The 26,627-nt window shown below is 34.2% G+C and overlaps 1 protein-coding gene and 1 long non-coding RNA gene across 6 annotated transcripts in view; both read left to right on the plus strand.

Moving 5' to 3' along the window:
• Window positions 1-9,262, plus strand: part of LOC121038862 (uncharacterized) — a 122,141-nt gene extending 112,879 nt beyond the window's left edge. Inside the window, exons 5-6 of the long non-coding RNA XR_005794544.1 lie at window positions 797-875; window positions 8,343-9,262. This is a non-coding gene — a long non-coding RNA (uncharacterized LOC121038862). The remainder of the gene's footprint in view (window positions 1-796; window positions 876-8,342) is intronic.
• Window positions 9,263-13,691: 4,429 nt separating this feature from the next.
• Window positions 13,692-25,181, plus strand: RERGL (RERG like). 5 transcript variants are annotated; one of them, XM_040488791.1, is made up of 6 exons: window positions 13,692-14,220; window positions 15,047-15,070; window positions 18,399-18,455; window positions 21,592-21,665; window positions 21,931-22,079; window positions 24,569-25,181. In XM_040488791.1, exons 2-6 carry the CDS (start codon window positions 15,058-15,060, stop codon window positions 24,867-24,869), a joined length of 594 nt encoding a protein of 197 aa, XP_040344725.1. In that variant the 5' UTR covers window positions 13,692-14,220; window positions 15,047-15,057; the 3' UTR covers window positions 24,870-25,181. The 5 variants fall into 5 exon arrangements, with proteins under 5 accessions (XP_040344725.1, XP_040344726.1, XP_040344727.1 ...); XM_040488792.1 differs by lacking the exon at window positions 13,692-14,220 and having other exon boundaries at window positions 15,031-15,070; XM_040488788.1 differs by lacking the exons at window positions 13,692-14,220; window positions 15,047-15,070 and adding an exon at window positions 16,629-17,352.
• The last annotated feature ends 1,446 nt before the right edge of the window (window positions 25,182-26,627 follow it).

Raw genomic sequence — 26,627 nt, forward strand, 5'->3', positions numbered from 1 at the left:
TTCTTCTTCTTCTTCTTCTTCTTCTTCTTCTTCTTCTTCTTCTTCTTCTTAAATAAACAACCATGGACTTTTATTCCATGATTCCTACAGAAATAAAGTTATATTATTCAAGATTACTCAATATAAATTAGATAGTAAAAATTACAAAACACATAGGATACATATCTAATGCTAAGCCCAAAATGTTCTCAGTATCCACAAGACTTTCAAAATAACCAAGTTATTTTTTTTTTTGTTTACTTATTTTTGAGAGAAAGAGAGGAGGGGTGGCAGAGAGAGAGGGAGACACAGAACCTGAAGCAAGCTCCAGGCTCTGAGCTGTCAGCACAGAGCCTGACGTGGGGCTCGAGCCCATAAACTGCAAGATCATGACCTGAGCCGAAGTAGGATGCTTAACCAACTAAGCCACCAAAGTACCCCAATAACTTAGCTGTGAATTAAAAAGATTTACAACAACTTGTAAAGACTAATTTTCCAAGCTCTAAGTTTTTGAGAGCAGTCAACTGAATTTCATTGGCATAATTATCTCTTCACAAATAGATTTAAATTGTTTATTTGGATCAGAGTTAAAATGATCAAGGGAAGAAGGAAAGAGCGATTAATTTCATGAATCCAGATTTTAACCTTTTTGAAGCTGCATCAAGACAGCTTAAGGTTTATACTTCTAAACTGATAAATTGCCACAAACTAGAATTTAAATGAAAGAATAAAACTAAGTATCTTAAATTTTTATGACATTAGTCAAATTATCTTACATGAAAAAATATTGAAATGTTTTTCTTAAATTTAAATTCAGAAACAGAGAGTCACAGTTATGATGATGATGATGATGATAGTGGCAACTGAGGGAATGAATTAAAAGGAAGAGGAAACAGGTGAGTACTAGGCTTCTATATTTTTGCAAAAGAAAATTTTGCCACACTCACTCTATAGCAACCAATAAATATCCAAAGACATTCTCTCTCAAGAGCAAGAGAAAAATAAAGACAGTTTCAGACAAAATTATCATATGTCCAAGAGATGGTCACTAAAGGAACTTTTAAGGATGTTATTTCAGTAGAAGGAAATTATTCTGTAAGGAAGACCTGAAATGCAAGAGGAATTGGTGAACATTTGTATTAGGAGGATAAGTCTTTTAAAAAGTCACTTGGACCATAAAAACTGCTAATAATAACAATAATAACGTGTAATTTTGAGGATTTAGGGAAAAGAGTTGTTATTGGTATCATTATTGTGAGGTTTGAATGATGTAGGGTTTGCAAAAGTTTGTATTTTTACCTAACACAATATTTAGTGAGAGTTAGAACTCTACAATCAGATTACTTTCAGGAGAGTTAGAACTCTACAATCAGATTACTTTCAGGATAAGTATATTTGTTTTGTTCCCATATGTTTTATTTTTAGCTTGTCTTATAATTTATTTTCAACTTTATTTTTGGTATGTATTCATTTTCTTTTTTGGTTTTCTATGTGAGATATTTTAGTCCTGGATTTGAACCAATAGTTTAAGGACATAAATCCTGATTTCTTATGTTTAGGTGAATTCAAAATGATTGAAAATCATAATCAAATTGTTTTATGTGGTGTTAAAAATTGAAAAATTCACAAAATAACCTAGAATTTAATCGCTTATAAGGTTTTTAAAAAAACTGGCGATTTGGAGAGGGGGCCACCTGGCTGGCTCAGTCAGTAGAGCATGGGACTCTTGATCTCAGGGTTGTAAGTCCATGCCCTATGCTGGGTGTAGAGATTACTTAGAAAATAAAATCTTTAAGAAAGAAAGAAATAAAAACTGGCAATTTGGGGCACCAAATTGGGGCAGCCAGAGAATTTAAGTTTATTTTTGTTCTAACTTTGTATTTGAACGCCTTTAAATGGGGTGGGAATTCACTCCTTAGTTAACTACCATGTTAAGTTCTCCTTTTTTTTTATATCTATCCATTTCTTGCCATTTCATACAGTTATGTTACATGCCTAATACTTAAATGTGTTTGAGTTCTTGATTAGTGACTTATAAGATGATGAGTGTCTGAGATATGTGTATTCCAGCTTTAAAAAATGGAAATTCCATAAACTTGCTTTCATTGTTCTAAGAAAGTCTAGCATGTAATATTAATGCCAGGACTTATTTAAAACATGTATTTGCCAATTGTTGATGTAAAATCATAAGCTAATTATGTAATCCCTCTGAGTCTGCTAACCATCTGTAAAATAAGTATAATAATTACCCTATTTCAACTGGCATGCTGTGTAGATTTCTGTTCCCAGATTTCTGTAATTTCCCACCCCCTAAAATGAAATATTGCTATTGTTATGTAAGGAGCTTAGAAGTTGTCATTCACTCCTAATAACAAGTAACAAAACGAACAAACTGAAAAAATCAACAACTCTTCGTAAATTCATTAGAAAAGTGAAGTCACAAGGCAGAGCGTTAGGTGGAGAGACAGAGAGGCAAATATGGAAAATCACAACTTACCAGAGCAGAACCCTCTGTGGGAACCAGTGCCAGGATAGGAAAACCTGAACTGTAGTTGATGAATTGATGGAGGCTCACTTCAGACAAGTGTGAGAAAGCCTCCAGGGGGACCCAGTTACAGGGAAGCTCTACACTTTTGTGAGTTTTACCTCTAGGAGCTTTACGAGCTATTTAGAGTGTAAACCAGAGAAAAATGCCCTCATGCTTCTGGCAAGGAGAGAAGAAAATGAACCATTTTTAAACATGCCAGATCATTCTGTTCTTCTTAACAAAGCCTGCCCTCAGGAGAAAGCAATCTTACCAGGACGTAACCTGCTGGTAAAGAACATCATGGGATATTAACTAAAAGAAATAAATAAAATAAATCAAATAAATATAAATTGGCAATTTGGGGCACCAGTCCAGCCAGAGAATTTTAGCTTGTTTTTGTATTTGAATACCTTTAAATGGGGGTGGGAATTCACTCCTTAGTTAATTAACTACCATGTTAAGAATCCCCTTTTGTTTTATATCTGTTTTACCATGTGTATTATATGGGCACTATAAGTGGGATTGTTTTATCAGAAAGTTTTAAAATAAACATAACATAAAAATGAAACACAGGCCATCTCTCTGTATGGACTGACTGAGAGACACTAGTTCATATTTAACACTCACTCTTATTTTCTCTTCTCTAAAACTGAGTAATATCACGGAGATTTTGTGTAATGTAGTTTTCTTTTCTTTTTTTAATGTTTACTTGTTTTGAGGGGCGCCTGGGTGGCGCAGTCGGTTAAGCGTCCGACTTCAGCCAGGTCACGATCTCGCGGTCCGTGAGTTCCAGCCCCGCGTCGGGCTCTGGGCTGATGGCTCAGAGCCTGGAGCCTGTTTCCGATTCTGTGTCTCCCTCTCTCTCTGCCCCTCCCCCGTTCATGCTCTGTCTCTCTCTGTCCCAAAAATAAAATAAAAACGTTGAAAAAAAAATTAAAAAAAAATGTTTACTTGTTTTGAGAGAGAGAAAGAGAAAGTGCATGTGAGGAGAGCAGGGGTGGGGCAGAGAGAGAGAGAGAGAGAGAGAGAGAGAGGATCCCAAGCAATCTTCACACTGTCAGTACAGAGCCCTTCACAGGGCTTGATTCCATGAACTGTGAGATCATGACCTGAGCCAAAATCAAGAGTCAGACGCTTAACCGACTGAGCCACCCAGCGCCCCTAGGTAATATAGTTCTTTCGTAATAAATTTAATAGTTATTTTAATAATCAGATTACTCTCAAATGTAATATATCTTGAAACCAAAATTATCTTTTCTAATCAGTTTCCCCACTACTGTTAATAAAGCAGTTAGTATACCAATATTATAGACCTGATAAGTTGTCATCATTCTAAACCGAATCTGTCTTTGCAAACAAATTTTCCTAAGTGTTTTTCAGAATTGCTCATTCATTTTCATTACCACTGATCATCTCAAAAGTTATTACTGTGCATGGTTATCTTGGACATTTTTGAATATTTTTTGTTTCTACTGACATACCTCATTTTATTGTACTTCACATATACTGTGATTCTACAAATTGAAGGTTTGCGGCAACCCTGCCTGAAGTAAGTCCATCAGCGCCATTTTTTTTTTCCAACAGCATATGCTCACTTTGTGCCTGCATCAAGTTTTGGTACTTCTCACAATATTTCAAATTTTATTATTATTATATTTATTATGGTGACCTGTGATCAGTGATTATGGAAAACTCAGATGATGGTTAGCATTTTTAGTAAGAAAGCATTTTTTCATTAAAGTATACAAGTGCTTTTTAGATATTATGCTATTGTGTACTTGATAGACTACCGTATAGTATAAACATAACTTTTATATGCACTGTACTTTTATATGTTCCAAAAACACCTTTATTAACTTTGTTGCAGTATTTGCTTTAGTGTGGTGGTATGGAACCAAACCTACAATATTTCTGAGGTATGCTTGTATAAATATTAATTCTTTTCTGATTCAGCATGACTTGATTGAAGTATTAAAGCCTACTTGATTTCAATGATTACTAAAAAATAGAGCATACCCCAGACAGAGGGATGTGCTTGGTTGCGATAGAAATGAGCATGTGGAACCCAACCCTAGAGACGAGTTCCTGAGGAGCAGCTGGCCTGTCCAGGCTTATAGTTCAGAGAAGCCTGATGCTCAACTAGAATTCTCCAAATGGTCACTATTACAACTTTAAACCTGGTAGACAGGGAATAGTGGGAACAAATCCAAGTTCTTAGGAACCAGGCTAGTGATGGAAATGGCTTTTAAATATGTGTCCATATAGGGCAGAAAACCAACCAAAGCATTGGTAATATGAAAAAAAAATTTGTTCTTGAGGAAGAAAATTGTCAACATTTTTCCTTAATCAAATACACTTTTTGTGAATGTATTTTCAAATATTCCTAACAAAATACAGTTCCCTTTGCAACTAGAGAAGAACATAGCTAAATATTGTCACCATTGAATAAGAAAAACAAGTGTAAGAATAAGGATCACAAAATTAAAACAGATTTGCAAAAGGATATTTCACTTCAGATTCTAAATAAGGAAGTTTCTGTTCTCAGCTAGAGTTCCTTTGGAAAGAATTTAATTATTAGAGTGACAGAGACCAGGTCTTTGCTTAAATAAGTTAAAAAAAAAAGTCTATCAGAGACAGAAGATTTCTGTGTAAGAGAAGTTAAAATAATACTTTGGCTTTACACAACTCATCATCTTTTAAAATGAAAATTTGGTGATGAATCTTGGCTTGATTGGTACAATCAAAATTGTCAGCCAACAATTAATATATGACATTTGGGACACCCACTCTATGTTTAGTGCTATGCTATACATTATAGGACTATAATTTGTTTTGAAAATTAATTTCTGTAACATTTTCAGTTCTGTTATATGGTACTATAAACTGATTTTAAAAATCAGTTTCAAGAAATGCTACCAATAAGAATCATCTAGCTTAGAGAAGAGGTATATTAAAAGTAAGAGACAGCATGATACAGTAGAAAAATTACTGAAATTATGCATCACAGAAACTGTAGCTTAAATTCTAGCTTCTACTTACTAGGAGAATTTCTCCGGGTTGCATACTTAAAATCCCCTCTGAGCCTCAGAATGCATGCTTACAAACTGGGACAAATAGGATCCATAATGCTTATTTATGGGGTTGTTAAAATAAGCAGAAATATTTTATTTAGTGGTTTTTTTTTTTAGAATATCCAAAATATCTAAGGCATTTTGGCTTAAGAAATCATCTAAAAAAGCCAAATGTGGAAAACTCTTTGTAAATAGCTTTCTCTCTTCTATAGAGATCAAAGTGGGTTTTTTTTTTTCCAGAAAACCACATATCAATTTGCAATCCCTGTCATAAAAACAAGCTTAACTCTGTGCTGAATGTGTATTGATAAGATGAACTGCTTTTCCCTTCAGCTCTGCCTGTTTTCTCACATTAGACTTGTACAGCCAGCTTACTACTGGACACCCCCAAGGATATCTCAAACTTCACATGCCCAAAACGGGAAGCATTTGCTCCTTCAAACTGCTTCTCATAAGCGAAATTGAACAAAGCAAGTGCTCAGTTACAACACCACTATCAACTTCATAATTTTGAGTCAGAACTTGGTACTCATCTTAGGTTTATTCTCCCTTTCTCATACCACCTCCCTAATCACCGAATCCTGCTGAATTTTAAATTTTTATTGGCCAAGCATTTCTCAAAACAATATTCCCTTGATCCCATTGTCACTCTGAGACCCTTTGAGAGTGTAAAATAACATAACAGGTGTTACTGCTTCTACTTATTTAGTTTCTCTTACCTTCTCTATTTCCCTACTTCAAACCATATCTTATATTACTTCCCAGAGTGGAGCATTTAATAATAATGTATTACTCTCCTGCTTAAAAATTCTTTTTTTGAAAAAATTATTTTTATGTAATCTCTACACCCAACATGGGGCTCGAACTTATAACCCAAGATCAAGAGTTGCATGCTCCACTGACTGAGCCAGCCAGGTGCCCCTTCTACTTAAAAATCCTTCATAACTCCTGGGGCGCCTGGGTGGCTCAGTCGGTTAAGCGTCCGACTTCAGCTCAGGTCATGATCTCGCGGTCCATGAGTTCGAGCCCCGCGTCGGGCTCTGGGCTGATGGCACAGAGCCTGGAGCCTGCTTCCGATTCTGTGTCTCCCTCTCTCTCTGCCCCTCCCCCGTTCATGCTCTGTCTCTCTCTGTCTCAAAAATAAATAAATGTTAAAAAAAATTAAAAAAAAAATCCTTCATAACTCTTTATGTCCTGTAAGACAATGTGTTTAGCATGCCATGTAAGGCCACCATAATTTGTATTCATTTTGTCAAGGAGCCTTGATTCTCACCATTTTTACTCAGTTTTTGCTTTCCAGTAATGCAGAGGTACTCCAGTGCCCAGCATCTACCATCTACTTTCTACTCTATGACTGTTCAAGCTGTTCTTTCTGTCTGTAATACCTTCTCTATTAGTTTCTTAAGGCTTGTGTAAAAGATTACCACAAAGTTGGTGGCATAAAATCACAAAACAAGTATCTCTTCTAGTTCCGGGGACCAAAAATTCAAAATCAGTTTCACTGGGTTGGAATCGATGTGTCAGCAGGGTCCTGCTCCCTCAGAATCACTAAGGGAAAATCCATTCCTTGCTTCTTCTGGTTTCTGGTGGCTCAGCATTCGTTGGCTTGTGATGGATCACTCCAATTTCTGTCTCTGTGGTTCCATTGTCTTCTCTTCCATGTCAAATTCCTCTCTGCCTCCTTCTTATAAGGATGCGTGTGATTATATTAGAGCCCGCTTCAATAATCTCCCCATCTCAAGATTCTTAACTTAATCACATTTGCAAATCCTTTTTTTCTACATATTCTAACATTTACAGGTTCCAGATTAATTAGAGCCTGATATCTTAAAGGGCCACTATTCAGCCTATTCCACCTACCCTTTAGAATTTAGCTAGGTTTCTCCTATATGTGCAAGTACAAGGCACCTTGTACTTACCTCAATTTATACTTGATATATAAATATTAAATCTTCCTCACTAAAATGAAAACTTTGCCAGGGCAGAGGATGAATGATTTTATTCATTTCCCTTTCTTACTGTCAATGTCCTAGCATGATGTCTGGCCCATAGTAAGCACTCACTCTGTATTTCTTAATCTTTTGAAATGAAGGCAGCTCTGCTCTTTTATTTTCAAAATAGATGACTTACCGAGTGGGAAAGAACCAGAAAGATAGTATAAGCTTATCTCACTGTCCAAAGCACTCACAACCAGTGTGGCCTACTTCCTGACCATATCTAACAAAATGATGCAAGTAAAAATGCATCACTTTTCAAATGCTGGCTTATTAATTCATTTTCTTAAGATGAAATTCCAAGACATAACTGGCTAATGGGATTATATGGAGCACATTGACTCAAAATTATATAGAACACACTAAAAAACAGGTCCACACATGCTTAATTATTCATGTGAAATGTGATCTAATCACCATTAACACTTGCCATCTATAAATAAAACAAAATAAAGATATATTTTGTTTAGAACAAACATCAAATAAAGAGTTAGGGCACGTTACAGATATACCCTAAGGTGATCCCCAGTGAGACACATCCCATGTGATCCCCTCCCCTTGAGTGCAGGTGGGGCTTGGGATTTGCTTCTAACTAGTACAGTATGGCAGAAATGATGAAATATCAGTCCTATAATTACATTAAGATAAATATGTATAAGGCTCACACAAACACACGATCAATATCTGTCTATATGTTTATATTATCTATCTATCTATCTATCTATCTATCTATCTATCTATCTACCTATCTATCCATCTATTATCTGCAAGGTCATATGGACAAACCCAAGTGACAAGAACTGTAAGCAGTATGTATCCAAGAACTCAGAGAGGTCCCTGGCCGACAACCACCACCACCAACTACGACAACAAAGAGAAGAATCAGAGTTCTACAGCCACAAGGAGACTGGAAATAGTACTTTAACCAATAAGGCTTCAGAGACGATCACAGCCCCAGCTGACACCTAGCTTGCAGGCTGGTGAGATCCCAAATCAGAAAACCCAGTTAAACACTGCTGCATGGTCTTTTGATCTATTGAAGTTTCAAGATAATAAATATGTGGTTGTTTTAAGTCATTAAGTCCATGGTAAATTGTTTTGCAGCAATAACAAACTAATGTGGGACATAGCTTTCTTTGTAATAGAGAATTGGCAGAAATGTAAGAAAGTCATTGCAGAATTTTAAGTTAGAAAAAAACCATAGGAGAAAATAGTTGGTGTAAAGCAAGCCTGAAAAAAAAAATAAATTACATTTACTTCAAATGTAAGTAGAAAAGAAAATAGATATCTAAAAAATTAACCATGGTTTTATACTTATGAATATAAAGGGATGGTGCTCTAATGGGCTCAACTTTTCAAAAAAATAACCAAGGAGATGAGGTAAGAAAAAAAAAGCCAAATATAAACATGTATCATAACCCTATTGGAATAACATCATTGAGGCTGAAGCAATAATATCAAAATCTTGCAAAAAATGTTGGAGAGAGAAAAATCTGTTTTATTTCACATAAGAATCAATGAGCAGGGAAAGGAGAGATCTGTGGGGTGTTATAGTGGAAAGACTGTAGGCTTTAGGCCAGCTTGCCTTTACTCTTTGTGTAACCCTGAGCAAATTACATTTTGAGATATACTATTAGAGAAAATAAAATTTCATCTTGGAAATTATATTAGGGTTTTTCACAGAAATAGAACCAATAGGACCTGATATATATATATATATATATATATATATATATATAAAACATATACATTATGTGTGTATATATACACACAAATAATATACATGTTATAAGAAACTGGCTTATATGACTATGGAGACTGAGGAGTCCTAAGATCTATAGTCAGTGAGCTGGGGATTCAGGAGAATCAATGGTGTAGTTACAGTCCAGGTCTGAAGACCTGAGAACCAGAACTGATGGCATGATTGCTAGTCCAAAAGCTAGAACATTTGAGACACAGGAACAGCCAAAGAACTGACGTTTCATTTATGATTCAGGTTTATGTGAACAAAAGAGAAGCGCACCACTTCCAGACTAGCCCACCCAAACCTCCCACACATGATTTGTCTTTCTTTTTCCCTTTCTAGTGCCCTGGGTCACGATATTTGGAAGCCAGACATTGAAGATGTTGGGGGAGAGAAGTTTCACTGATCAGGAACACATATTTAGTATTTTATGTGAGCAGGAAATATACTTTTCTTCTGTTTGAAGCTTTACATATTTTGAGGTCTGTTTATAACAGTCTTTCAGAGGAATCGTACTTTTTATTCATTCAATTCCATTTAATTGTATGATTCAGTTTGAATTCTGAACATTTAATTTTGGATTATTTATTTCTCTCTTTTTAAAGTTTATTTATTTATTTTGAGAGAGACAGAGACAGCATGAGCAGGGGAGGGGAAGAGAGAAATAAAGACAGAGAATGCCAAGCAGGCTCTACACTGCCAGCACAGAGCCTGACACGGGACTTGAACTCAGGAAACTGCAAGATCGTGACCTGACCCAAAACCAACAGTCAGATGCTCAACCGACTGAGCCACCCAGGTGCCCCTGGATTATTTATTTCTAAAGGATAATGAAAGGAGTTGAGAAAATATGAGTAACATATCCTTCTCACAAATGCATTGCTCAGCCTTTTAAATGCCTATTTTTGCAGAATGTGCCCTCACTGTAGCAAACCCCGTGCGGCTCACTCAAGCTTCCTGATAGAGCGGCCACATCACAGAGGAAGACAGTTCTTGAAGACCATAGTCACTTTTGTTCTACTGACCAACTTAAAGTGATTAGGAAACAGCTAAGAGCTAACAAAATTCTTTTTTAGTCTACTCACAAACTTTTGACAAAAACTAAAGTAACTTCAAGGAAAATTACTAGCGCCTACAGAAAGACTGACATACATTTTTAGAGAATAGAGAGGGCAAATAGCTGAGTTGTAATTACTATTAGCTATCATGTTTCAACTATTATATATGTAGCCGGAAACTAAAACCTCATCAAACGATAAACACCTCAAGAATAATTTAAAAGAGTAAGATAAATACTGAATTGTTACCTTGAAAAGATAATTGCAATTATAAGTATGCACGCTGAGAAAAATTAGCAAAGGCATTCAATTATTTAGTTCACATATGCTTTGAAAATCTTTGCAAATTGGTGAGGTATTCATTATTTTTCTTAAAAAAAAAGTCCCATGTAATTTAGTGAATTACTAACATTACATATTGAATAAAATTTTCCTTTAGAATATGATACCCAAATGAAAGATTAGCTTTCAAAACTTGTTCTAAAAGTGATTTAGGATTAGAAAGGCATAACTTTCATAGGTCAGTTCTATTAATGATGTCAACTGAGTTTTCAAGTTGTTTGGGAATGATATAAGCATCTTTACCTTGTTTAATTGAAATTCCTACACACATATCATATAGTAAAAATCATATATTTATGTATTATGGTGTGACTTAGTGGTCACGAACTCCTTGAAGTCCTTTAGTTTTGTTTTTTGTTTTTTGGTTTTTTTTGGTCTGGTAAACTATCTCTCCTATTTTGAATTACTGTATTACAGTGTGATTTAGAACAAAACTAACTCATAAAGGTGAAGTTAACTATGAAAGGGATTATATAGTTTCAAATTCTACTGCAGCATATGTCAAACTTTTTCTTTAAATTGAAATTAATGTATACACTATTTCAACACGATAGCAACAAATAAGAAAGCTCTTAAAAATTGTGTGTGTGTGTATACATATATACATACATATATATATGTATACATATATATATGCATACTCAAGGTAGAATCTATGAAATAAAGCATAAAGGAGAAATTAAAGATACAGAACAGGTCAATAGGAGAGAAAATGTCAGTATTAAGAGTCAATCTTGGGGGATCCTGGGTGGCTCAGTTGGTTAAGTGCCCAACTCTTGGTTTTGATTCAGGTCATGATCTCACAGTTCGTGGGCTCGAGCTCTGCATCACGCTCTGTGCTGACAGTGCGGAGCCTGCTAAGGATTTTCCCTCTCCTTCTCTCTCTTTCCACCTCTGCTGCTCGTGCTCTCTCTCTCTCTCAAAATAAATAAATAAATAAACTTAAAAAAAAAAAAGAATGAATCTTGTAATTTCAAAATCTGATTAATGCCCATTTCAAACAGGAAGAACACATAAAACTAGAGTTGAAAAAATTGTTAAAGGCATAATACAAAAACAATTCCTAGAACTGAGATGCAGGAATCTCTAAATTTAGAAGGTGAGGTGAGTGTCAGTACAATTAATGAAAACAATGACATGCACCAGAAAATAACATTGTGAAATTTTAAAACACTGCTGATGAAGAAAGGCACCTAAAACCTCTTAAAAGCAGCCAAGAATAAAGGAAGAAAGCAAGCAAGGAGAAACACATTCACACCAACAGGAAGGGAAATGGGGCACAAAGAGGAAGAGGAAAAAGAAAAGATAAACTCAGATTAGTTTCAATTTGTAGAATAGGTAGGTGTTCAGTATTCAAGTATGATTTGTTAAATTTTAAACACTCAAGAGGCTATAAGCCAAAAACTTAGTATAGACTCTACGCTGAAAATAGGTGTAGACTCTGAAAATAGTCTTCCCAGACCAAATAATGTGGGAGTAGTTTTGTTACATAGCAATCTGTTTTACATACTTGTTCAAATAAATAGCCAATCCATCAAAAATAATCACACATACAAAAAAGAAATCTATTAGGAAAGTGTAATAAGTGAACTGTTAGAACATAAATTGATGTACTAAGCAAATATTAGTTCTAAAATACATGTATTATAGCCCCCCAAATCAGACTGTGGACTAATAGAAGTTTTTGTATGCTAGCTACTGTTAATATTAATAGAGCTTTTGTATAGTAGCCACCATTCCTATATCTTCATCATTTGTTTAGGCAAATGTCCACGTTTGAATAATTCCTTTGCAAGAGATTTTGGAGGATTTATGATTGCAGAGAAATTGCTCCTAATCTCTGGCTGAGAATGCCATCTGTGCTATTTATGTCATGAAACATAACATAAAGTGCTTTGAGAACAAGAAGAGATAGAGCTTAGCAATCAAATGTTCTTTTTTTCTATAAATATTCCCTAGATTGCTTACGTAACCCCAACATAATGTGGAAACACCTGAACACTCTTAATGCACTTCAAATCTGTTAGCTGTTTGAAAACATGTGCTTTGTGAGATTAGAATAATACCATTTTCTTCTTAAAAAACAAAAACAAAACTACTCTTCCATTATAAATTTCCATATTATCACATAACATTATCCAGAAGTAATTCCATTTTAAAAACACTTGTTTTCTGCTAGAACTTTCTTTTAGAACATGGATTATAATTTGAAGTGAAACAAATACCTCAGTTCTGATTAAAAAGAATCCATTTGTAGCTAGAAACTTATTTTCTATTAAACGTACAAATTCACACACTTTGTTAAATAATCCCATGGGACTAACATAACCAACACTTAAAGATCAATTATGAAAATTCATTATATTGTTTTTTCTGTATATATTTTTGTATATGTCTTTAGATTTTTTTCTTAAAAAATATTTTAATGTTTATTTTTGAGACAAAGAGTGAGACAAAACGTGAGTGGGGGAGGGGCAGACAGACAGAGGGAGACACAGAATCTGAAGCAGGCTCCAGGCTCTGATCTGTCAGCACAGAGCCTGATGCGGGCCTCAAATTCATGAACAGCAAGATCATGACCTGAGCTAAAGTCAGACACTAACCGACTGAGCCACCCAGGTGCCCCTGGATCTATTTCTTAAGAAGACTTTTCCCTCTCTACAATTATTTGGAAGATTCTCATATATATGTCAAAGGCTATGTAAACTTCTCTGAATTTAATTTTCACACTAAGATTTTTAGTATTCATAATTTATTTTTCTGTGTGGCATATGGTACAGATATAACACATTGTTCTAAGATTTTTTTTTCTAATAGCATCAACATAATTTAAAAATAACATGTATTAAAAGCATTGCATTCATAATAAAATAAATTTCTATGTACTCAAATTCTATACTCAAAAATCTATTCGATTAATGAGCCTATCAATCACATTTTAATAGAATAGTATTTTTTTTTTTTTGGTATTATTTGGTTCATGAGAGGTATTTTGTCACTCTTTTACCTAAAAATTCCTCATGTATTCTTACATATTTTCTTTTTCAAAATAAGCTGTCTACATTCAATCAAACCGTCTTTGTTGGGCTTTTAATTGTCATTGCGTTTTACTTTTAGATTGATTTGGTAATAATTATAACATTGGGCCATTCTATTTATGTTTGTCCATGTATTCAAGTCTTATTTGATAATCTTCAGTAAGAGAATTCATCATATAAATCCTATACATTCCTTTTTAGTTTTCTTCTTTTTACTTCTTTTTTTCCTTTCTTTGTGAAAAAGGACTGTATTTGTATTATATAATAATGGCACCTACCTGAAGTTTCTCAGAAGGTTAAATGTAGTTATACTTGGAAAACATGTTAAAAAATTACCTGTTATACACTGTGTAAAACATGTGTTAGCTGCTATTTTTATCATCTGGAATTATTGTTTCTATGTTTTTCTTTTACTTGCCAGCTTACTGAATGATCTTACGTATGCTAATAATGTAGATAAAATACAGGTAAGGAAAATATCATTTGTAGGTTGTAACTATTTTTCTCCCCTTTTTCATATATGTAATTTATTCCCCTCATTGTATTGAGTAGGACTACGAATTCTGTGCTAAAATTAACAGACAAAATACTCTTTTTAGAGGAAATTAAGAGTAAAAATTCTATATGTATTTGTTATTTTTCTGATATGTGGATTAAAAATATATAAACTTAATCAAGTTAGATGTATTTTTAGATTACTAAGTATTTTGTTTTAAGCAGTTGTTAAATTTCATGAAATGCTTTTAGCAGCAGGTTATTCATACAGTTTTTCTCCTTTATCATGCTAATGTATTAGAATATTTTACCAAACTTCCTGTTGTTCAATCAACTTGCCTTTCTTAGAATAAATTCTACTAGCTCATTACAATTGGCTCTTTAAATACACTTCTGGATTTGATTTGCTAATATACTTCAGACCTGGGGATCTATATTCATAAATAACATTGTATTTCTATGATTTCTTTGTTTTCTGTTTGTCTATGTACACCATTCATGTCTATTTTAGATTATTGCAGACACAGAAAGTGAGTTGGGAAGTAGTCCATCTTTTTAATGTTCTAGAACAGTATAATGGAACAAAGATAATCTTTCTCCTTGGAGATTTTTTTAATCACTCCACCCTCTGAATCCGCAGCTTTTTGTGAAAAAACTTTGCATCTATTCTAACAGAAATTACAGGGAAATGAGATTAGTTGAAAAGGGCCGGTTAACTTGACCTCAAAATTAAACAGATAAAATTATAGCATTAATAATACCTGATATGTAATCGTTACTTATTTTTTAATATTTAAGGTCCATCTCCAATGAACAGAATCTGTAAGTACTTTATTCACTAATATGTTTCTAGCATTGAAAATAGTGCCAAGCCTATAGTAGACACTCAATAAATTTTTGTTCATTCAATAAATGAATAAAGTAACAAAAAATTATATTGGTTGTGAATAAATATTTATTTAGGGAAAGGTGAAAGGATTTGGGGTAGTATAAGTAATATGTCTATCAGAACATTCATATGTTAGCACCCTTTACCTGAGGCCAAAAAATATATAGACACTCTGTTTCTTAGAAAAGCATGTGCATAATTATATTCACTCTATTCCAACACTAGGCTGCTTTTTTTTAATGTTTGTTTATTTTGAGAGAGAGAGAGAGAGAGAGAGAGCATGAGTGGGCGTGCTTTTGGAGGTAGGGGCATAGAGGAGAGAGAGAATTGAGGCAGGGCTTGATCCCTGGAACCAAGTGCCCTTAGGCTGCTTTTTTATTAGATTTAGTTTTGGAATTCAGTGGCAGTGGGGAGGAGCAGGATATGGCAAAAAAAAAAAAATGTAGGTATATATATGTAACTATCTATATATTGTTTTCAATATCATGCATGCTATGAAATTAAGCTTTTCCTTCATATCAGTAGATATACTAAACTTTCTAAAGACATCAGTCAGAACTTTCTTAAGATAAAAATATAATTTCTCCAAATAGAGGAAAAAACTTTCAATTTCATAATATAATAAATCAGCTAGTAAAACTTCCTTAATAAAAAAAAAAATAATTACCTGTTACTCTTAAAATAGGTGTATGGATTACAGAGAGAACATAGGTTATTTTTAATTTTTTTTTATGGTTCATGTGTTAACCTTGATATCACAAATTGCCATACTCTCTCTTCCTTTTTTTTTTCTTTTTCTTTACAGAGTCTATTTCTTCTTTTGGAATAGACACATCTCCCTAATTCCCAATCACTTTTTCTTTCTTCTGTTGGGTCCTGCTCATGTTTCAAGCTTTACCTACTTTTTGAAGACCTTTCAATGCACTGCTCTGCCTTCCTCAGCCCTTGGTTAGAGCTCTGTTTTATCCATGATCATGATGATCATGTCTATTATAATTTTAATTATGTCAATTTTCATCTTAGTAGACTGTAGATTCACTAAGGAATCTTAATGAATTCTTTAATTGTTGACCTTGTTAACTCAACACATCTTCAATAAAAAGCGGCAGTTGCTCAATGTTTGCTAAATAAATGCATTTTTAAAAAGCATATTATACCTGTGATCAACCCAGCCTAGAAATGAAACTCCTTTACCTGGGTCTCAAAATTTAGTACACAAGGTTGAGTTCTTCTATTTGTTGTTGTACTCTTTTCTCAACTCTCCAATTTATACATATACAAATGAAGAGAGAGAAAGGAAAGAAAGTAATGTGGGGTATCACAGTACCACAGAAGGAAACATGACAGGTTTCTGCTTATTGCTTTTTTTTTTTTTGCTTATTGCTTTTTAAACAACATGAAGCTGCTTGCTTTATTTTTTTCTCAGAAACCATACTATTGTCTATTGACCTAAAATAGAGAGAGAGAGAGAGAGAGAGAGCTTATTAAGAAAGACATTGGAGAGATAAAACTCTGTAGTGTCCATATTTTTCATTAAAGCCTCATATGACTCAAAAACATGGGCTGTGTGTTTATGTGCCCTGCTGTCACCCCTAAACAACTACATCTGAGACAGCCATCCTCTTCCTTCTCTCATTTCTTGTCATGACTGAGTAAACTTACTCCCTTTGTCTTTCACAGAAAGAGTCCAAGAAAATATAGGCTCAGGTTTTATAGAAAAATCAAAACTGATCCAGTCAAAGTAGATTTACAGGAATATATACTCATCCTCTAAAACCTCATTTTCTTATTTAGAGAAATCATTTTTCTAGGTCCTAGAAAGGTAAATTCCTGGTACACAAAAAGTAGAGGATTGGGAACTAAGCTTTCTTAGCTGACTTAAGAATCTTCTGCAGAATTTCTGTGAAATTCTTAACTATTGACTTACGAAGACTTTATGTCTAAATAGTAACTGCAATGTTTATTTTTTTAAATGGAATATGTTTAAAAAGACTCCGGGAAAACATTTTTAAAGTTATTATTGGATGGGAGGAATATGGGGCGGAGTTGGCCTTAGAGAAATGATAGCAGCATTAGTAAAAAGGATTTTAAAAAGCACATGCTGGGCTCAAGTCAGTATAGCTCCAAAAGACAGGACTGAGCAAGAAGGATCAGAAAGACAAGATGAACGATGTGAAGCTTGCTGTCTTGGGTGGCGAAGGAACAGGCAAATCTGGTGAGTGGTGTTGCATACTGTGGCATGGTGCAGAGTGTAAAACGAGTGAGAAATATATCGACCTAATAGGTAAATATAGCTACATAATTATGTATACTACTTTTTATTAGGAGTTTTCATTTTTATGAGGAAGTAATGCAATTAACTGTATATTTATAGAACTTACAGGCACTTTGAGAAAGATAACCGTTTGAAGTATTAATTTGTAGGAATAACAGTAAATCACTCCATCACCATCCCACCTACTTCTCACTCTAAGACACCTGCCCTCACATCCACTAGTGGCCAAACAATGGCCTTGAACTGATTCTTCTGGTCGGAGCCTAAGGGTGGAGAAGAATGCAGGGAGACCTGTGGATTATGTTTTAAATGCAACATTCCTGAGGTGAAAAAACAGGATGGGCGTGGCTTTGTAGATGCCTGCAGACTGAGCAACAGGTGCCCCTGACTTTGGAAGTCACAGTTTTGTTTTATTTTACCGGATTTTGGTTTTGGTTCCATTATGATGGTGGTGAGGATGCCATCAATAGAGCTACCTGATCTCAATGAACGATGACAACTGTCCAGACCCAGGAGCTGCAGCAAGATAAACCCACACTAGAGGTCTTTTTTCTGTTTCCTGGGTTTTGAAGTCCCTCTGTCCTTGCAAACAACTGTGTGATAAACAAATGTGTGATATTGTCCTTGTTACTATTAGAGCCAGATTTGATCTGGTAAAGAATATAAAGAGATGGTATAGTTCTTGAATCTGAAACTTAATGAGAACTCTGTTTCTGTTACATAAAGTAAGCTGTCTTACCTGTTTGCATTCATGAATTAATTACATAGTGATTTGAATAGGCAGATCACTTTCTAGTCTTTTAATCTTTATGGTTGTACAGTGAAAATCTTGATGACTATTATTTAGACTAGAATTTAATAAAGCTTTAAGGTCTGCATTAATGCTTGGTAATTTTTGAGCTGAAAGATAAAACCTTATGTACATAACTAAGTTATCTGTATCCTAAAACAGAAAAGACCCTAAGTCCAGCCTGTTTGTCTTGTAGCACTTACAGTAAGGTTTCTTACCAAGCGATTCATTGGAGAATATGCTTCTAATTTTGGTAAGTCACCACTTTAGACTTTTTTTTTAACCTTTACAATTTCATCATTTTAATTAAACCACAATTAAGGTCACTGAAGCATTTTGGTAGAATTTTCCATTTTTGCATTTTTCAGCAACTTATTTATTCAGATTCTGGTTGGAAATATCAAAATAGGTACTTGAATAGAATGTGCTTTTATGATAAAATTCACCCAATTTGATGTTAAGTGAGATGGATTAGGAAGTCAGTTTGTTTCAGTCTAGAATTAGAAGAACATTAAAACTAAGATCCCCCTCTCCTAATATTGTGAGGTGTGTCAGTGTGAATATTTTTGTAAACTATGAAACAGTTTTGAAATTAAATAAACATTTGTTGAAAGATGAAGACATATTAATTATAAAAGCACTAGTAACTACAAAATAAAGCTTATTTTAATTTATTCCCATGTGAAAATAATGGGAAAATTATACCTTGATTAAAGATCATATCAAAATTATCTAGGTTGCTTATCTAAGTTTCAGAGAAATTCTAAAACAAGTGTCTTAATATAATCTTAGAATAATTTTACTAACTCTGCTCTAAATTTATTTTGTTCAGAATTAGCATGACATATGGGAAATATCAGAGTGAGGCATTAATAAAAAGTGAGGAACTTTGCCAGAGTTTTGAGTATATTTTTGGCTCAGCAATTAATCAATATTAATACTAATATTAATAATCAACATTAGTACTAATTAGTACTAATAACTCACCTGATTTAAGACATGAGGGAAAAGTGATTTTGCTTTATGTTTTTTAAACAAGAACAGCAGAGTATAAAAAAATTGTGAGAGTTGGAAGAAAGGGGAATGATTTTGATTTTTTTGTGCAATAATTCTTCCTTAGATTAAGAGGAAGTTATAATTGAAAACATGTTTTTCCATAAGAAATAATCTCCTCCACCAAAAAAAGAAAGAAATAAAGCAAGAAAGCAAGAAAGCCTCCATTCATGAGGTAGCATTATTCCAGAATTTTAGAAACTAACGTTAAGGTATTATATTGTATTACTTTCTACATGTACTTAACATACTACTTCAATCCATATGACATTGGGAATATTTTAGGGAAAGTGCTTGAAAACTGATTAATGATAGAAGAAATACATAGAAAAAGAAATTCCTATTGTTTAAATTCTCAGGTGAAAAACCTCTGTCAAAAAAAGTCAATATAACACAAAGGGTCAGGCAGGAAAAGATGTTCCACAATTACAAAACCAAACCAACACAAATAAAACCACACCCAAAAATAACAACAGCAACAACAACAACAAAAAAATCACCTTAATCTTTTGTAAGATATAGTTATATAAACAAATGAAGTGTATACATTCCAGGCTGGTACATTTCCATTAAAAAATATATGACTTAGAGACATTTTGAAAAGATAAACAAATGAGCAAAAAGATCATCACTGCACGAGGAAAAACTGGCAGAAAATAATTCCATCTTGTAAATGAAGACCAGAAGGGGAAATAATAAAATTCTAAAAAGTTAAGAGTTAGTGACCCCAGCTGGCAGTTTTTGAATTTTGAGTAGATATGTTTAAACGTCTAGAAGGAACTTGTAGGGTTCACAGTCAGTAGTAACCTATGAAGTTACAAGGAACTGTCTGAAAACATATTTTAAGGCTTACTGAAACTATAACAAATTTCATTAAATGTAACCTAAAAGGATTTTAAAATGCATCCTTAACCCCTGAAGTCAGCTCCCCAAATCTTGCTATATCTTTTTAGCTATGGGTTATGTTGCCAGAATGGGTCATGATTTTTTTGTCAGTGTGCCATTTTGGAGAGAAGTAGGTCTTTTATTAAACTCTGGAGGAACAGTTACAGAAAGGAAGTCTTTTATTCATTAAACAAATATTTATTGAGCACCTACCATGTCCCAGGTATCCTTCTAGATAGAGAGGCTACAGTATTGAACAAAATAGACAAATATCCAAGCCCCCATAAGATTTATATTCTGGAAGGAAGGGTCAATTTAAAAAAAAAAGTATAAGTTATTTCATATGATGATAACTGCTATAAAGAAAAAGAAAATATCATGGGGGAATGGCACTAATATGGTATGTTAAAATTTAAATTTAAAATAGTGTAGTCAGGGTAGATTTTGCCGAGAAGGTGATATTTGGATAGAGAAATAAAGGTGGTGAAATTGAGCCATGAAGATATCTGGAGGATTACATTCCAGGCAGAAGAAACAATTACCAAAATTCTGAGGGAGGGAATTTCTGAAAAAAGTTGAGGAATGCTATGGAGGATGGTGTAGTTTGTGTGCAAATAATTTGAGAGAGTATAGCCAAAGAAGTCATAGAAGTGATGGGAGATTAAACAAAGAGGGACATTTTCAGGCATTTTAAAGGCTTTGGTTTATCCAAGTGAGATGGGGAGCCATTGGAGAGATTTGATCAGACAAGGGATATGATTTGGTTACAAGGTTCACTTTTTCTCCTGTGTTGAGAATAGACTAGGCACAAGAAGGGAGTTAAGAAGGAGGTAAAACAGAGAGATGAATGAGGAGGTTTTGTAATACTCTAAATAAAAACTAATGATGGCTTGGATCATAGTACTAAAAATGGAGATAGATGGAGACAGAAATTGGACACAGAGGTGTAGATACTTACTAAAAGGCTAGGAGAGCAATGTGGCAATAGTTGAAGAGATTGGGGGTTCTAAAGGATTGTTAAGTTAGGAGAAATTCAGCGGTTAATAATGATATAGTAGAGAGGAACAGTTTATGATGCAGAAGAGAGAGGTGGAATTGGTATGGTTATGTCTTCAGTAGATCAGAGGAAATGGTAACTAGTTCATGATGAATGGATTGGCCTTGGAAACACAGATAATTCGTCCATAGTTGTAAGATGGAAGATAAGTAGATAAGTACAAAAGCATGTAGTTGAATAGATATGGTGGAAAAATTTATTTATAAGAAATACATATATGTATGAGCAAATATAACATGCATGTATTTGATCACTAACAGTTAAAAAAAGCCACTCTTCTATTCCACTAAAATCTGACCAGTTGAATTTGCAAGACTGTAATACAAATATGAATTTATTTTTTTTAATTCTAGAGTATTTCCATAATGACCCTGAATTTATGTATATTTTGCAGAATCTATCTATAGTAAGCATTTGTATTTGGAAGGGAAGCAACTGAACCTAGAAATATATGACCCTTGTTCTCAAGTAAGTAAAACAAAGTATTATTTTATTTTATTTTTTTTCAATCATGATTTGAAGAAGATTGGGTAAGAGTAAATGTAAAGTTGCCAGTCTTAAACTGAAAGGTGTTCTCAATTTTAATTAAAATTTTAAGAGATTATTTTTAATATTATAAACTCCCAATATCTATCTATTTTTTGATAAAATGGGTTACCATTAATTAATTGTCTGAAGTGTCAAATACAGGTGGAATATCCCACCAGTTTCAATTTGCTTGATTTATTTTCAGCCAAAGAAAGCAAAATTTTCCCTCACAAGTGAACTGCATTGGGCAGATGGGTTTGTTATTGTGTATGACATCAGTGACAGGTCCTCATTTGCTTTTGCAAAAGCACTGGTCTACAGAATTCGGGAGCCACAAACTAGTCATTGTAAAAGGTAAGATATTCTCCATTCCTCTTGCCTTTCCTTTTAGTAAATCATCATAGCTATAAGCATCATTAGGAAGAGCTTAATACAGCCTTCCAATTACAAAATTTAACAGCCCTGAACAATTCACCTTCCATTCCACGGGAGTTACACATGTAGTAAAAGGAATAAGATGAGAATACTTTATATCCTGGCTGACATAAACAGATACTTGCTCTGAGTAAATGGCTATTTTACAAGACAGCTTCTATTGTTAACATGACACTCACTTGCAAAATGGTTCTCTGTACACAAGATAGTTCACTTTTCAACCTTTTCTTTTCATTCCCACAAAAATGTTAAGGATATTAAATAAATCCAAATTTGTTACATTTGGCATCCAATTCCTTGTCGTTGGGTTGTTCAATCTATCAAAGCAAAATAGACTGAATAATCAAACCATTACGAATTCTAAGTATGAGAATACATTTTTCTCTGTTTCACCTCCTAAAATAAAGAACTGATCAATGATTACCCATTGTTAATTGTCTTGACACAAAGAAACTATGAGGGAAGGCATACCTGCCTTAAACCATTCTTGTATTAGTAGATATACATTTACACATATGAATTTCCCATTTTCTTTATTTTTTTTGTTTGAGCCTCTCCCATTTAAAATATTTATTTTTATTTGACATGCTGATATAAAGGATTCTTTGTGCTCGTGATAAGATTTGCCCTTAGAATCCAAAATAACACTTTAATCTGGGAAGCAAGAAGCACAATATTATTACTGAAAATTGGTATATGTGTTTTTATATCTATTTTAAATGCCCACTATCAAGAAACCATGGGATAATGATTGATAAATGTTGTTTCCCTGAAGTCAATTGATGTAAATTCTTGTTTATATCTGATTGACCTTAGGTAAACCACTTTAATCTCTAGACCTCATTTTTCTGGTTATAAAACTGATAGAAACATGGTAGGAGAAAAGGACTTGATTTTACTGAGGTAACTTGCAGCTCTGATTTCCTCTCATATTACAGATTTTTGTTTTGAAATTCATTGTTTTAAGCATTAAATGCCTCCATGACTTAGGTAAGGGATAATAATAAAATTCCTTCGCTATTCTTCCAAATCAAAAGAATCACTTAAGAATAGTCAAAACATAAAAATGAAAACACCTATACTTGACATTTTTAAGGCAATCTTCTTAATGTACTAAGTAATTTTTAGAGTATTTCCACTTCTCAATCTGTAGATAGTCTAGGATAGCAAAATATGTTAGTGTTTTATAAAATTACATCTGATTATGAGTCACCCTTCAAAATATTTCACTTATCCTTCCCCATTAATCCTTTACAATACTTTTCTGAATTTTATAGAAAAAATATTAATACCTTGAAAAGTCTAACAGACACAGTGCTTTTCCCCTCACCACTCACACACACCATCATGCAAATGAAACTGACTTTCAGCAGAATCTAAAGACAGTATCTTTATAGATAGAGTTGAATACTGCATTTATTCATTTCTTCCCTATAGTAGATAACTTGGCAGAGTTCCATGGCATTTATAAGGACTAGTTGTCTTACTCTATCTTTCAAATGAAACCCTGTTTTAGAAATTTGTCTCTGTAACCGAGGAAAAATTATTGATATTTGTTGAAGACATTATCTTAACAAGGAAATGTTTTTCTTTAAAAAAAATACTTATATTGAGAGACAGGGAGGGCGAGGCAAGGAGAGAGGGAAAAAGAGAATACTAAGCAGGCTCTGTGCTGTCAGTACAGAGCCTGGTGCGGGACTCACTCCCACAAACTGTGAGATCATGACCTGAGCCGAAATCAAGAGCTGGATGCTTAACCGACTGAGACACCCAGGAGCTCTGGAAACATATTTCTTAAATAAATAGAAAAATTGCACAAGGTCATGAGATTATAACATTTATCTCTAGACTATGGTATAATGGATAATAACAAAGAACAAACAGCAATGAGTATTGAGTAATATTTTTCCCTAGGAAAATTATATCTAAATTGTTCAATTATAGTAGCTATTCAGTAAAAACATATTAGTTAGTCCTTCTCTTTCAATTGATAAGGAAATGAAAAATAATACTTGGTAAGCATCTTTTGCTGACTGTGCTAGGTATTTTTATGTACATCATTTAATTAAATCTCCATGAGAATTCTGTTTAACACGTGCTATTTCACGATTGTTTTACATATAGGATAATGGAACTTGGAAAATTAATAATCATGCCTTGTTGGTAAACAGAGCCATTATTCAAGAATAGGTTTGTATCAATGCAAATCCTATGCTTTAATAGTCTTGTTACTTCTGTGTCACATACCACATTCTATAATTTTTGTAAATAATTGGAGATTTGTGTCGTACACTTACATATGACCATAAGAAGCACATATACACACACAATAATTTTTTTGTCCTTAATTCATTTTTATATAAACCTACTAATGCAAAAAAAAGAGCTGTAAAATAATTTTGCCAAAGTTGTGTTCTACATTTCAGAGCTGTGGAATCAGCGGTGCTTCTGGTTGGTAACAAGCAAGATCTCTGTCACGTGCGAGAGGTTGGCTGGGAAGAAGGGCAAAAGCTGGCATTGGATAACCGCTGCCAATTCTGTGAATTATCTGCAGCAGAGCAGTGTCTGGAGGTAGAGATGATGTTTATCAGAATTATCAAGGACATCCTGACAAACTTCAAACTCAAAGAAAAGAGAAGACCCAGTGGATCTAAATCAATGGCTAAACTGATCAATAATGTATTTGGAAAGAGACGGAAATCTGTTTAGCAGACATGTAATCCTAGGGGATTTATTATATCAGAGAGTTTTAAATATTCACATGATAATGAAATTTGCCCTTTGTATGCATTAAAAAAAATAGTTCTCTTAGAGATATGAACTGACTGAACATAAACCACAGCTGTGTTTTCAAATATATAGCTTGCCGTTTGGTTGTTTGTATCTTGTACACTCATGCTTCACACCCAGCCTTTTCCTTATTACACAAAATGGCACTCGCTATAACTTACCAATGCATTGCTGTATAGTTTGCTTGTATAACTGCTTAATGATTTTATTAAACTACCTCCACAGGCCTCAGTTTACTTTTATTATATTTATTTCTTTGAAAGAAATATGTAGTTATAGTTCATCAATTTGGTAGAAATGCATGAATTTAATTTTTAAAGTGCCTTTCCAGTAACTCAGTGAGTTCTTGATATCATTTACATCTTGATATTACTTATTGCTCATACTACTTATTTCACATATAATTTAGACCTTAAGAAGTTGAATTCTCTGCCTGTAAGTATAGTTTGTATTTGGTCTGATAATGAAAAATTCTGCCTTTCATGTATTCCATATAAGAAGGGTAGTTAGCACAAATTAAGTTATATGGCTAAGATCCTTTTCATATAAAAAGGATTGGTTGTTTTTAGTTAATAATAGAGATCCATACATCACAGGGGAAAAGTAAAAGCTGGTTGGCACACATACAACCTTGAAGACCTTATTGCCTTGAAAGAAATATTGTATTAGACAAACATTTTGGGCCTTCTCAGATTTCTCTAAGTGCAGTTGCCTTCAGAAATCAACTGTTTACCCTCTGTACTTCAGTGCCCCTGCCGCTGGCCTCGCTGCCTTTTAAGTTGGGGCCCTCGGCCTAACTTCAGCCAAATCACTGGTAATTAAGGTTACGTCTCCCAGAAATTAAACTGGGAGTGCAAGCAGTGCTACGTACCCTAGTTAACATGTATCAGCGAGAATCTGGGGGTGAAGCTGGAAGAAGATCTTGAGTAGAGGTTGGTAGGCAAGTGGGGGACCAGTAACACAGAACGTTAGTCTGCATAGGAGAGAATTCATTGACTTGGTGTTACTCACCATGAACTGTAATTCCACATTATAGGAGGGACATCTAGAACTCATCAATGTAGTTTTGCTGTTCCTTAGAAGTCTGGCCTTGATGATAGACTGGAGTAAAAGTAGCGGAAATAATAGAACATTGTGTGGTAGAATACAAAATAGTTCAGAACATTCATAAAGGTAGGGAAGTTAGAATTGATATGGTAGGTTTGCTCAGGAACCCACCATGTAATGGTGGTGCTTGGGACAATTCAGAGGAATTTCCTTTACTAAGAAAGTGAGGAATGCACTGGTGAGGGGACACAGACAATTTTGAGAAGCTTAATACTGACTGTGCTCTATAGGTCAGAGTCGGCAGTAGGAATGTTGTCATCAAACTGTGCTGCTTGAAAGAATCCTGGAACAGCAGAATCTGGATGCCAGCATTTTTTTTTAAGTTTATGTATTTATTTTTAGAGAGATAGGGTGGGAGTTGGGAAGGGGCAGAGAGAGGAGGGGAGGGAGAACCCAAAGTAGGCTCCAAGTTGTGTGCACAGAGCCTGACTGGGGTCAAACTCACGAGCCCACGAGATTATGAACTGAGCCAAAATCAAGAGCTGGGCGCTTAACCAACTAACCCACTCAGGTGCCCCTGGATACCAGTGTTTAACTTGTTTCCTGTTACCCACCCACTCAGCCCACAAA

The sequence above is a fragment of the Herpailurus yagouaroundi genome, unplaced genomic scaffold, assembly GCF_014898765.1.
Source record: "Herpailurus yagouaroundi ecotype Mexico unplaced genomic scaffold, PumYag 166, whole genome shotgun sequence".
NCBI classification, from domain to species: domain Eukaryota; kingdom Metazoa; phylum Chordata; class Mammalia; order Carnivora; family Felidae; genus Herpailurus; species Herpailurus yagouaroundi.

Excerpts from the sequence above, each read along its gene's own strand:
- RERGL (XM_040488788.1), top strand. The coding sequence starts at position 17,301 with ATGAACGATGTGAAGCTTGCTGTCTTGGGTGGCGAAGGAACAGGCAAA. Across the intron at positions 17,353-18,398 it reads CGAAGGAACAGGCAAATCTG|CACTTACAGTAAGGTTTCTT; the intron begins GTGAGTGGTGTT and ends TTTGTCTTGTAG. Across the intron at positions 18,456-21,591 it reads AGAATATGCTTCTAATTTTG|AATCTATCTATAGTAAGCAT; the intron begins GTAAGTCACCAC and ends TATATTTTGCAG.